Below are 14,131 nucleotides of genomic sequence, written 5' to 3' on the forward strand. Positions count from 1 at the left end.
GCCTTTGTTTCGTTTTCTTGAATTTTTATATTCTTTCGGCACATTTGAAGCCTTTCTTTTTAGCCTTTGTTGGTAAATACGAACTTTCTTTTTTTAAGAATAGGGATACTTTATGGTGTGACACTTTATTTAGACTGCATAAATGAAATTATAACGGTTCCCTGTCAATGCGGCCAATCACAAAGTCGACCGTAAAGCGAAACCAATTTGCCTTCAGCTGCGCATTTTTAACACTGTTGCGCCAACAGACGCAGCGCTGCCTTTGCACGATCGAATTTAAATAGGATGCGGTAATACTTCGCGGCTATGTACATGACCTACCAATGAGATCATGAAAAAAAAAAACGCAGAACCTCGGATATCGTTAGAGAGCCCCTTTAAATAAATGGTTAGGCTCTCATAGGGAATATTATTAACAACGCAATTATTTAACAGACCTGGGACGTGAAAGTTGAGTGATAAAATCAGCTAGTTCGAAAGTGTATAAAGTCCAGCAGAGTGGCGAATTCTTTTGCACTTAATGCTGCCTTCTCACTGCGCGACGTTGTTAGCACTCATCGTTGTCCATAGCCCAAATTCGCGGTAACCCTGCGAATGCATCATACAAAATCGAAATTGATGAATTGTATTGAATTGAAAATAATGTAAGTCTGCAGACACTGGTCTAAGAAATGTTCATATTAACGTTGTAAGTAAGCGTAGCTGCATTACTGAATCATGCGACAAGAGAGAGAAACAATATTTAACCCTGTCCTCTGCACAGCTGGCGATTCAGGCTTCTGGTGATTTTTTTCTTGAATGACCTCCCAGGAACCGATTAAAATGTTTGGTAGACACGTATGTACCTTTTTGGTTTAATACGATGTCGTGGCATTTAAGTACACGACAATGCCTGGTGCCCTGCCCTTTTGCATTTAGTTCATTACTTTACGAAGCACAAGGCCAGCACAACAAGCGCACCATCCTCCCGCTCATCTTCTCCTCGCATTGCTAACATGTATGGGCGGGTCTCGCCAGGGGGAGGAGTGGCGCTGCGTATGCATGCGCTGCGAAACTTCAGCCGTACAGCCCTATATGTTGGCAGGACGGAAACATTCCTTCGGTGCCCATAGTCCAGCAAGCAGCCTCTCCTGCCAGGGCTTTCTATTGAGCGTTACGTCATGGATTAGTTCCCCGTGCCCGCCAGAATATCGCAAACAGGAAATAGGACACCGTTCGCGACTTCCGGATGAGTTCGGCGAGCACTGTACCTTACATATTGCTTTAAATGCTACTGCATTTACAGGGACCACCGAACCATTAGATTGTACATGCCTGTCCATCTGAAACTAAATATTGGAGAGAGTGTCCGTATAATACTCGATAGTGGATAATAACAGACATGTATATGCTACCGAAAGAAGTAACTAAATACTGTTAGTTGTATCTCGCTTAAAAAGTAACTATATACGTTTCTCGTTACCGAACTCTCAAAGGGAACTCATTACTTTACCTCAAAAGTAGCCAGTTACCTTTCTCGTTACGTTGACGACTAGATGCCAAACCGCCTGACTGTATTTTATTGTGTATTGTTTTTGTTTCAGTAGTTGTTACATTTAAGCAATAGCTGCCTCTCAAGTTTTTTTATCACATATGTTTCCCGGCTTAATTGATAATTCATCCTTGCTGACGCTGAACACTCGTTCTACTGACGCGCTCCAATGAACGGCAGTGTTTTGCTTCAGGAAGAACTTGTGAATCTGAGATTCCCATCTCTGTTTTGTTCTATTTGCTCCTCAAGCTGAAAGTTGACAATGGGTTCTGTGACTTCCCGCCTCGGCAACCTCCGGGTTTAGATTCGGCCTGTACGCGATTCTAGAATGTTCAAACAACGGACCTTATTCTTTCCTCTGGATGAAGTACATTCCCAGCTGTAGAGTTCGACTGACGTGTTCAGAGATAAACACTGCTATACTGTCATAGTATTTAGTTGTTTTTCGGGCTGCCCATATGCCTTTGTCGCAATAGACGCATACTCAGGTTAGAAATAAAACGAGAATCTTTAAACTTGTTGTACAAGTTACTCCTCAAAAGTAACGAAATTACGTTACTCCTTCCGTGGCCTTAAAAGTAACTAAGTATAAGTTGCTTGTTCTTTTTCAAAAATAAAAATAAAGTAACTCAATACGTTACTCGTTAGCGAAAAACCTAATTAGCTAGAAGTAACTCATAACTAGTAAGGCGTTACGTACATTTACGTACATAAAACATATATGGCGAGGAAAAGGGCGTCGTGCTAGGAGAAGCATGCTTCAGCGGGGCAGGTGACCTCAGCGCGAAGATTCTGCGCGCATTCAGAGCAGGCTCGCCGTCCTGGTCTGGAGGAGGTGACGTAAGCAGCTGGGTGAAAAAAGAATCAATATTTTTAGAATTAAAATTAAATATATCGTATTTGTTTGATTGAAATAAAATTGATATGTTTTTAAGATTACTTTGATTTAAATCAGATAAATGTTATTTAAACCACGATAGCACTAAAATAGATGTACTTTATCACTAAATGTGATTTTAACCCTGTCATTAACAACTTTGTATAAAGTAAACCACACCAAGCAGAGGAGAAACCATAGAGTTATTACTATAAACGCTAGGGGCTCAGCTTGCGCTAGTGTCTACGGGACTTCCGGTTGCAAATTGAAGCAGACGGCATGCCGTCTACTTTTCGTCTTCCTGTGTATTCCTACGGGAAAACGCGCGTGAATTCTGTCTCGTCGCCGGAAAATAACTGAAATAACTTTTGTTATTTCGGTTGTACCGGATAGTATGTACCTTCATTAATATTGTGAAAGTGTAATTGCTTTAGTTAGAGCGTTTTTCCTTTACGAACGAATGATGCTAAACTTCGCTATATTTCAGTCCCAAACCTCTGTTCCATGGCAGGTATGCAAAAACGAGCGACGATTCTAAGCAAAAAAAAAAAAAAAACGATCTAAAGGAATGCAGAGTGTGTTCAAAGTTCGCCAGCATTCTGCGGGTGCTTATATATCTTGCTAATATGCCTGTCCTCTCACACTATGAAAATGACCCCGTCGTGCATCTTTACCAGTGGTTAAAAAAACGTTCGAAACGTAAAGAATAAAGTACGTGAGCTACGAAAGGTGTGTTTTCTTATTATTTCCTATGTTTTGTTAGTTTTTATCGCGCACCCGTTCTCTGGTTTCCCCTATTTGCAAAGATTTGGGGCGTGCGGGTGATGATTTCAACACCGAACATGCATCTTCGCACATATTCATGAGCAGAAAGAATAAAGCAGGCCTTTTGTATCGCAAATCGGACTATATTACGTGACGTTATATTTATTTTGATCGTCTGCAAGCACAAGGAGTTACTTATCCAATGCTATTGCGTAGTCCTTGCCGTCTCTCTTGGTTTTCCACATGTCCTTCGTTTGTTTGGCACGTATATCCCCTATGCTGGAAAGCGTCGACGCCGTGTTCGCGCTAACAGTGTCCGACAGTGGCACATAACTACACGTACGATGCGGTCTTAACACCGTTTTTATGCCGCGAATTTTAAATAAAAATGCTGTAACTGACCAATTATTTCGTCTGCGTGACTGAAAAATGCGACAATGTGCCTAGTACGTACAAATTATTCGTGATATTTGCTCATATTTTCGAGCGCAGAGAGGAAATGCACTCGCTTTTTCCTATAGAAATGCATTACCGGAAGTTAATTTCTGACGGCTTGCTGTCTGCTTCAAAATGCAACAGCACACGAGCGCCAGGTGAGCCTCTAGCGTTTATTGTAATAACTCTATGCGAGAAACAGCCTGATTTCTTTCCACGTTAAAATTAAGCATTTTTTTTTTGCATTTTCGTTTGCTTAAATCGGAAGTTTTTTTTCTTGTTTCTTTTATTATTTCACATTTGCATTTACTTGCAAAAGAACGTCACGGAAATGAAGAATGGAGTAGAAGGTAGAAATAAAGTTCAAAGGTCCGATTTGCTCGGAAGACCAGGACGTTATGCTTGCATTCAGTCGGATATAAGTCGGTCTTGCTTGATCACTCTTTGATTAAAATACAAAATAAATGTATAGAGAGAGCATCAATTCATAGGCGAATGGTAGAATAGGTTGTTTGATTATTATTTCTGCTGAAAACGTCTCGTTTAAATCATCATAGTAAAACTAATGTGATAGAAATCATAATTTAAATCATCTTGACTGTTATTATCTTGCTTTTTATGCCGTTAACAGCTGCGCCATCATTAAAGAGAGCGCTGGATCTAAGCAAGGAATTGGCGCGAAAAAAGCACCGCGCTTGACTAGACCGAAAGCGCCCAGCTTAAAGACGCCCGTAGAGCGCTCCAACATATCTGAGACAATACCCCGACAAGTAATACCAAGTGCGCCCGCATTATACCTACTTTGCGAACATTCAGAGAGAGTGAGTGAATACAAGTATTTATCTTTATCAAAGGATCATCCTCCTTGGCCGAGTTATCCTGAGGTAAAGGCATCGTTAATGGGCTATAGCGGTTACGCGAGATGATGACAACCACACTATGACGTGATATATCCCAGGTATTCTTATGTAGTAAACCAATAAGTCGAGGATGGCTTTCCTAGTCTGGAAGAGCTCTTGGATAACGCCCAGTCGTCTAGAGACATCGGTTTTTTGCCTTCCCGGGGGGGGGGGGGGGGGGGGGGGGGGGCTTTGGTCGCTTTCTTTTTCCGTCTGTCTAGACCATTATAATCTTTGATTATGTGCTGGTGAGGGAAGGCGTGGTTTTCCTGAGTTCATTTTGCCCCAATCTGTTTGCAGGTTACCATGGCGGATATTTTGGGACCTGCCATCCGCTACGCTGAAGACGGCTTTCCCGTGGGTCCCATCAGTGCCTTCCAGTGGCAGCGTCACGAGGCCATGCTCAGAGATATGTATGGAGGCCACAGCTTTCTCCGATTTGGAAGGGCCCCTCGTTCCGGGGACGTGCTCACAAACCAACCTTTGGCTAACGTACTGAGGGTGAGCACGAAGCCTTGTGGCGCTGACGAAGGGAATTTTGTACATCTACGTAAGCAAGCGATATTCAAAAAGGCGTACTGATTAGGTGATCTAGCAGTGCGTAAGTGCTAATTATACATGTGTTAATGAAGCTTCTGAAAGAGTTGATTCTGAAAAGATTCAGTCAGGCAAGATCAACAAGCGTGGCTGACGGAGATATGTTCGGATTACTGAAGGGTCACTCGATAACCCTACTTGTTGATACCTCAAATATTACCTAACTACTTTGACGCGAATGTGCGCAAAATGTGGGTTGCAATGTGGATGACAGACGGCCACACGGTCTTGGAAAGAAGACAGCTGTTTCGATACTTCTGGAAGTATTTTTGCTGCCGTCTTCGGCAGGCATACTTTCCCAAAGGTTCCCGGACATTTCATCGGACGCCCTTTCGTCGAACGCCGTTTCATCGAAAAATGGACGCTTCATCGGACGCCGTTTCATCGAACGCCGTTTCATCGAACGCCGTATTATCGAACGCCGAAAATCGAACGCTGACGGCTGTGTCATCGAACGTCTTTTATAGAAAAAGTGTGAAAGATCGTCCCTTATGTACCGATCGAGTGCATTTCGTGATCATTCACCCATTTCATCGTCAGGTTTTTTAATGTCCAAACTTGTAGCTGTTACAATTTATTTTGATGCAAGTAACCCATGATGATATTTGTATCGATTTTAGGTTTGTTTCGCATATTTTGCTCATCTGTTCACCCCCTCTGTATTACCCGATGGGCCTCGAGAGTATTGTAACAAATAAATAAAAAGTCGCACTCCCGGTAAGAGCGCACTCCAATTCATGGAGGCGAGAAGGCGACTTAGGTTTTGCGCAGGCGCAACAACTTTAGCCCTGTGAGCCTCCTAGCCTCTCATATCTTTCTATTGATACTCTTTTACTGCTGGAAGCTTGATGTAGCTAAAGCTGAGGTGCTATTTATGAATCAGGGAATCGGTGGCCGAGTGGGCTAACGCGTCTCAGCTTGGAGCGGAAAGCGAAAGTTTGCTCTGGGAACCTCCTGTGTTCGATCCCCACCTCCCCCACCCGTTTCGATCTGCACTTACCGTCAAGAGTTCGTGCAGTCACTACTGCGCAATGCACGTTAAAAACCCAAAACTCAGCGGTTGTACTGCTCTGGCTAAATTCCTCATCTACAGCTAAGCGACCGGTCACCCGTTGAGGGCCACAAACATCAAGGCTGTAAAAATATACAAAGCAAGACTATTTTCCTCCGGGAATCGCTGCACGTATTTTAGAGCGCAGCTCTTAGGCGCCTGTTTCGGGCTTGAGCGGCGTCGGCGTAACCGCGCGGCGCATTATGGGTAATTTTCCCGAAGGAACCCGAGGTTTTTCCGAAGGGCCTCGGGTTCCGAAGGACCTCGGGAGGACCTCGGGTTACTTCGGGAGGAACCCGAGGTTCCTCCCGAAGTCACGTGACTCCCTCGGGAGGAACCCGAGGGAATCACGTGAGTCTCCAAGGTCACGTGACCCCTCGCCCAGGTCACGCGCCCCCCCCCCCCCCCCCCCCAAGGTCCATGACACCCCAAGGTCACGTGACCCGTCTCCTAGGTCTGCGGCTTACGCTTCCTACGGTTTACGCTTCCTTCTGCCAAGTGAAGTGCGGTAACTGAATGAACCTTTACCGTTCAGTATTGGTTTGAGAGTAAATGAATCTTGTACCCTCTCTTCGTTCTAACCGTGGAAGGAGGGAAGATGTTTTTTTGGGGTCAACTTTGGGGCAAAAGTTAACCAACGAAAGGGACAAGGGCGAGTTTGGGGTAGGCGTGTCTAGATCACAGCTGCTCAATGAGCAAACAAATCGTAGGGGACGTTTTGGGTGTAAAACGTGTGGGTGAGGCCTTCCGCGGTTAGAACTCTCCACTTAGTTTCGAACCTATTCACATGTCTAGGTGGCAGCGTATATTTGGAAAAATGTGGATTCACAGGACAAAAAGCTATAGAAATCCTCTCCTAACACAAATTTCTCGAAAAGTCCTTTTGCTTCCCTTTAAAAATGTAATCTATTCCCTAAAACACATCCGTCATTTCCTCGCTGATTAAGGCCTTGTCGGCAAGCAGGCACAAACTGTAGGTTCGTAACAAATTAAACAACTTTTTTCTCGTAAAAACAACTGCGCAACCCCAGTTTTTTTTTTTTTTTTTTCCGGCTTGCGTTTTTTGTTTGTGAGGCGAGCATGTCGACCAAACTGCGTCCCTTCACGCGTGAAAGATGGAAGGTGCGAAAAAGTGAGCACTCTCGCTGCACATGAGAGAAGGTTCGAAGAGGTGAGAGTAAAAAAGATAACGACGACACAAGCTTCTCCTTAGTACACACAATTCCTCTTTTTGGTGGGTAACATATAAACAACTCGGAAGTGAGATTATTTTTTTTTCTAGCACGTTTTCTAGTTGCTATTTGGCAAAACAAGCTATCCTTTGAACTATTTCTTATTTCTACTTTCAAAACAGCTTGTAGGTAAAAGAGAAAAGAAACGGGTGGATTTTAGCAAAATGTAGAATATGCAAGGAAGTTTCTGTTACAAATAGTAGGTAATGCCGGAGATCATTGCCCTGACGAACTCGCTTATATTGGTTAGAGAATGCAGTGGGAAAATACAAAGGCTTCCGTCTGTGTCTCTTCCCAATGTCCGACAATCGAAGGTCGGCTCCGTGACTTCAATTATAATTAGAAACCTTGAGACCGAGAACAGAAGGGATAAGGAAAACACCGTCTCATTTTATTAACAAATCAACCACCTTGTACTTTTCTAAACGTCTTAAATAATATTGTTCGTGCTAAGGGTTTTTTGTTTGACATATATTTTATTTATTTACATAAATACCTGCAGCGCCGTTAGGCATTATGCAGGGGGTGCAGCAAAATATGGTGCAATAACAATACATATTTATACAATAGATAAACTGAACAACAATAAAACATGCATTATTAATCGCGGTGACAGATTTGCTGTTCATCATAAAACAGATCATGATCAGTAATAGATGCAATTTCTTCCCCAAGTGTGTTCCACTCCGTAATGGTTTGAAGAAAAAAGTGAAAATGAAAAAAGACAGTATTGTAGCGAAATTCCTCGGCTTTTCATTAGAAGGATCCCGTCTTGCAGATGCATAGCGGGGTTCAAAATGTAAAGACTTCTTTCAATAACAGTCCGCCCGGAATATATGCTGTAAAAAAATTTCAATCTGAAGCAGTTTCTTCGCTCTTTGAGTGAATCCCAACCTTAACTGTTTTTCATTTTTGTACTACTTGTATAAGGGCTGTAATCACCTGTAACGAACCGTAATACCTGGTTTTGAACCCGTTTCAACTCTTGTTCAAGGTAACTTTGTGGCGGGTCGCAGATGACACAAGCATATTTTAAAATTGTTCAAAAGAAAGAAAAATTATAAAATTGTTCAAAAGAAAGAAAACTATGTTTGTTTTACACTGCGAGACATAATTTTTTTTAAATTGCTGCGAATAAAATACAAAATTTTACTAGCGTTAGCAACAGTGTTATTCACGTGATCATTTCACTCCAAACTAGACGACAAATAAACTCCCAGGTACTTATAATTTTCTGCACGGTCAAATATCACATTTTTCAGTTTGTACTCTCCCGGGGAAGATGGTTCTGTGAGAAAAACGCACGTGTTTAAACTTGGAGATATTTAAGCTCATTTCCCAGCAGTCACACCGGTCTTCGAGCACATTTAAATTGTTTTGAATCACACTGGCGTCCACGCCATTTTCTATATTTCTATATACTATGCAGTCGTCCGCGAAGGACTTAATATAAGACTGTATCTTTTCATAAATACTGTTAATGAATATTTCTGCGCATGCGAGAGCAGCACATTGTCGCAAGTGTCAATTGTTGAGGCAATGAAAACTGAAGCAAACTAAACGCTTATTGGGGCGAACTGGATCCCAAAACAAAACAGACAAAAGCTAGCTTCACAGGCGAAACGGCAGGATCGAACTTCCGTTCGATCCTGCCGGCGAGACTGACTCCGCTCGCCATGCGGAGTCCCTTATGTACCCATTTGAGCTTCTCCGACATTCCGCGTAGAACATTCGGAACTCGATCAGGCGACAATGTTCTCGAACTTACAAACAAACGCCAAGTTGAAAGAATAAATAAAAAATCATTCCGCTGGCTGGATTGGGACCTAGACCTTCAGCGCGACATTCACGCGCGGTAACCATTCAGTCATGCACGCGCTCACTCGATGACGCGCGTGGATATATAAATTTGTTCTTCTAAAAAAAATGACCCCAAAATTTTAACTGAATTCATATGAGAATACCCCAATACATGAATCAACTGACGTATTGGATAAATGACTGATTTGTGTATCCACCAGACGCTGTCCAAGGAAGGTCCAGCTGCCTTTTACGAGGGTCCCGTTGCTCAGGCCGTGGTTGATGCTGTCGCTGCCGTGGGGGGCGTTCTTAGTCTTGAAGACCTCAAGAACCATCTCGAATCATCGGAGAACCCTGTCGTTCCAACGGTTTCCACAACCTACCATGGAGTCAGAGTCCACACAATGAGACCTCCCAGCAATGGGGCTATACTTCTGGAAGCACTCAACATCCTCGAAGGCTGCGATTTAAAATGCGAGTTCTTTTTTTTTTTCAATTTGTGTCATGTCCATTTTTGACTAAATGCAGGGCTTTACATATTTTCTAGAAACACGGGGTTTCAACTTTAAGCCCAGACTCAGGCGACGCTACGAGCTGATGGGACCAATCAGACAGCTTTAAAAACACACCATCATGGTGTTCGTTTCGTTTCTCTACGTGTTCGATTTTCGCCGAACCAATCATAAACAAAACAAAAAGACTAGTGGCTTGCGCTTTTGACGCTGTTTGATTGATCCCATTAGCTCATAGCGTCATCTGCGTCTAGATTCAAGCTCAGAAGAAGCATACAAACCCTCGCTTATGCGGCATTTACAGCACGTTCGAATGTACAATATTAAATTTATCACATTTATCTCACGCGTACGCGGTATTTATTTTATGTTTTTCACATTGTTCTTAAAAACCTGCTAAGGTTACACAATGCAGTATAATCACGGTAGATATAGGAAGCTAATCGTGACGATAAGTTGAATCCTTAAAAAAATTGTTGAATGGTTTTAATTAGTGAAAATGAAACATTGTTTAAACTAGAAACTTGCTGAGCGTCATCAGAAACCACGAAGTCAGTAAAGTTTAGAAAGAATCGCAGGACATGGGAAACCCGGTGGTACGCTAAGCTTATCACTTGTACAACACGGGCAAGGCTGCAGATGAGAAAACGTGGATTATAATTTTATCATCCGCGTCCATCGTTCAACATCATCAAAATTCAACGCATACCGAGTAGCATCGTCTCAAAGAGGGGATTGTTCGGCCGTTTTTACGCATTCGTTCATCTTTTAAATTTTGGGTACCCGCGCCTCGCTAGGGAACACTTTCAGGACAACCTAGTCCCAAACAAAAGCTGTGATATACAATTTAGAGTCTTAGAACGCATCCGAGTATGATCGCAAATACTTCAAAATGATTCCTTTTTGAAAACAGCGGTCAGAAAGTGGGGGTGGTGCGGCCGTTTTTATATTTTCGCTTATCTTTTGAAATTTGGTCAGCAGAACCTCTCCAGGCAACTTTTGGAGGACAACGCAGTTCCCAATTAAAGCCGTAATATAATATGTAAATCCCTTGAGCTCGTCTTGGTACAATGGCAAATACTTGAAAATGAGTCCTTCTTGAGGAAACCGTTCCCAAAGTGGGGATGGTTCGGCCGTTATGACGCATTCGTTCATCTTTTTGACATTCTGGCACCCGTGCCCTATCCAGGAACTTTATGAGATGTGCAGACTGCTTAACTGGTAACGAATTACAAATTTTAGGGCCCTCGACTACAAGATGCTTCTTGGTTTCAAACAGCGCGACAATACAAGGACCAAGCAAAGACGAGAGAGACGTCAGCGATGACTATTATCTGGAGGTTTATGTTCGCCACTTCTAGTATATATGCGCATGGGCCACAGCTAAATAAGCAGAGTGCGAAAAATGACACAAAAGCACCTGCTGTCTCAGCATCTAATTAGTTAGATTATACTTTGGTGTGTCATAGGTGGTCTCTAACGTACACCGGTAAAAATAAAAAAAAAATAAAAAATATTTATCGGAGAGACCAACGGAGGCCGTGCTGACACATTTCTCTTTCAGCTTGTTTATTTCATAGCCTTCTACCATCTCTCGAGCTAGTTTGTCACCGTTCCTTTTGAGTATTTCGTTGTTTTCATAATAAATCCTCTAGGATGAGCCTTCGTTTTAAAAGCCATATTGAAGTGACATGGTTCGACTGTTTTGAGGCATTCGTTCATAATTTACAACTTGGCACCAGCGCCTGATACGACGATGTTTTGAAATCGACCGAGGTTTCAACTGGCGACGAAACACAAAATGTATGGCCGCCGACTTCAAGCCGCTGCTATTTCAAAATCTTGGGCTTCCACCCTCTTCGAACAATGTGATATGAAGTCAGATATTTCAATATGCATTTCTACCGAATTTTTGTTTCTTTTGCTGATCACGTGCCGGGAAATTAAAATAAGCAATTCAATGCAAACATTTAAAACAATATTTAATATTACGTTTGACATGCGTGCGTTTAGTTCACAAGAACAATCATGCTCTCATAAATTGGGTACTCACAGCCATGCAGTCATTTTCAACATTACAATAAAAATCACTTTGTTTTAATCACATGACATTAATATTTTGGCAAAATATTTTTAAACTTTTTTTTTATAATTTTCGGTTATCGTAATATAAAACAGATCTTTTTGCTAGTTTGTTGATGTCAGTAGCAGAATCTTGGATGTGATCATAAACGTCTAAGCGAGAACGAATCCACCTTAATTTTCAAATTGGTTACCGGAACTTTAAGAAAGTAAACTAAAAAAAAAAAAAAAAAGCGGCACCCAACACATCATCGATTTTTGTTTTGTTTACTGCAGTCGTATTGCAAATCTTTAACTTTGTAGTATTTTTAAATTGTGCTCGTTTCAACTTCGCTATTTCTCAGAATTTTGCGTGAAGTGCATCCGAATATATTTTTCTACATATGTATAACAGAACTTAGACACTACAGAATTCGCCATAATATTGTTGAGGGTGGCCATTTAGTTTATACAATCATAACAATATTTTTATACCTAAGATTAAACTGTACATTTCGATTAACTTGGATACTATGCGTAGTGGAAGTACATAAATAAGTTTATTCGACTGAAGAAATTACAGTTTTCACGTCATCATCTTGAAATTTCGGTACAAGAATAGCAGGATGTGATAAAGGGGGTAGTCGCATGGCAAAATATTTCTAGCATAACCTTTCGATGTTATGGCTATATTTCTATTTTAAATACATGGGCTTTTATGGAAGTGCTACCTTAACCCTCTGAGAGATTTCAGCATTAAAAGCGCTAAAAAACGAGAACCAGTAAAGACACACACAGTAGAGCGCACTTGCAACTGAAGTTTAATCTGATTTCAACCAAAGAAGAAACAAATATCCTTGTCAACAACCATCCACGTCATGTAAACTCATTGTCCAATAATCTTAATATAATCTTTCTAGCTTGAGCTAACAAAGGACTGCATATACGCCACCTCCGAATTGTACAATGCTATCGATGGGGCGCCGATGCACGTGCCGCCGTCGCACTTCCTTATGAGAGACGCCTCCAAATTTTCCCTAGCCATTTTGTTACGATTCCTGCTAAGTATAACAGTTTCCTGAAGCTTTGGGCCAGAATCGCATCGGTTGCAGTGTATCGCAAGATTACCCGAGGGCGATGATCCTAGTGACAGTGCGTGTTCCCTCTAACAGATAGCGCAAGCATACTATGGCACGAATTTCTAGGGATGCATAAAAAAAATTAACATATTCTAGCTTGAGGGATTACATCTCGAAGCTGAAAACTTTGTAAAGTTATAAAATAATTTTGCCTCAAAAAAGTAGTACGTGAGGCACCGAATAATTAATAACCACCAGTCCGCTGACAACCAAGCTGACGACTAAACCTACAGAACTCCAGGGGCACTTACAATGTCGCGTAAGCGACACCATCTTGGCGTTGGCCTAATTCACTATTATTGTGGCGCCATTGTTTCTGCGTTCGATCCCAAGGGCCTTTACGCTACTTTGGTTTCCTCTCAGCCCCGCACCCGGGCCTCGTCCGTACCTCTACGACAAGCCTCCTCGGCCAATACCAGTTAGAAGACCATGCTTCCACATGATGTTATAGTTAGTGGCGCCCCGACAGACCCCAAGCGGGCAAAAACGCTGAATCTCGACTAGAGATGCCGCATACCAGCAGACGTGTCCGTGTTAAGATGCATTCATGCCGGTGTTCGAATCATAACCCCGAAGCAAATCCACTCGTTCTCATCGACAAACGGACGTGAAATCGTCTTGTATCTTTGAACAAGTGCGTTCGGAACTGCTTTGAAGACGCGGCTTAACAGCCAGCTTGAATACGACGTTAGTATTGCGGTGTGCTAAAGTAGCGCTCGCTGTGAGACGCTGCTGCACGCCCTGGCAGCTTTTCCTTAAAACTCAGCTATGGGGGCAGCTGCTGGGAGCAGTGGTGTAGTGGATCTATTGCCAAATTATCCAAGCATCAAGGAGATCTGCAGCAGTAACTGTTCTAAAGAAAACGCCTAAAACCATTGGCGTCTTGCAGGCGTGTTCTTCAACGCTTTATTCTGGTTGTTTATTCGAACTTTTATGCGAACAATGTAGCTCGTGTGGAGGATAGACCTATATTCCCAGCGTTCTTCTTAATGCTATTGATGACGTCTTGGGAGTTTTTACGAAGGACGACTATGCAGTTTCACTGTGAGGTCTATACTAACCGCTATCGCCATTAAAATGAATAATGTGGAAGTAATACAGTTGAACATCTTGACGCTTTTCACATTTTTCTAAAATTTGATCATTGTGTGGGTTTTACGGTGCTTATCAAGTTTCTAATTTGAACCATATTTTTATGTTTAATAAATAATTTGACCGCAAAAAAAAAATGA

General features: G+C 42.1%; 1 protein-coding gene across 1 annotated transcript in view; it reads left to right on the forward strand.

Moving 5' to 3' along the window:
- LOC8039620 (glutathione hydrolase-like YwrD proenzyme) overlaps nt 1-14,131 on the forward strand; it is a 259,339-nt gene that overhangs the window by 200,486 nt on the left and 44,722 nt on the right. Inside the window, exons 4-5 of the mRNA XM_042294763.1 lie at nt 4,808-5,008; nt 9,409-9,661. Coding sequence (XP_042150697.1) covers nt 4,808-5,008; nt 9,409-9,661 — 454 coding nt within the window. The remainder of the gene's footprint in view (nt 1-4,807; nt 5,009-9,408; nt 9,662-14,131) is intronic.

Source organism: Ixodes scapularis, unplaced genomic scaffold (assembly GCF_016920785.2).
Source record: "Ixodes scapularis isolate PalLabHiFi unplaced genomic scaffold, ASM1692078v2 PGA_scaffold6__148_contigs__length_123643588, whole genome shotgun sequence".
In the NCBI taxonomy this organism is placed as follows: domain Eukaryota; kingdom Metazoa; phylum Arthropoda; class Arachnida; order Ixodida; family Ixodidae; genus Ixodes; species Ixodes scapularis.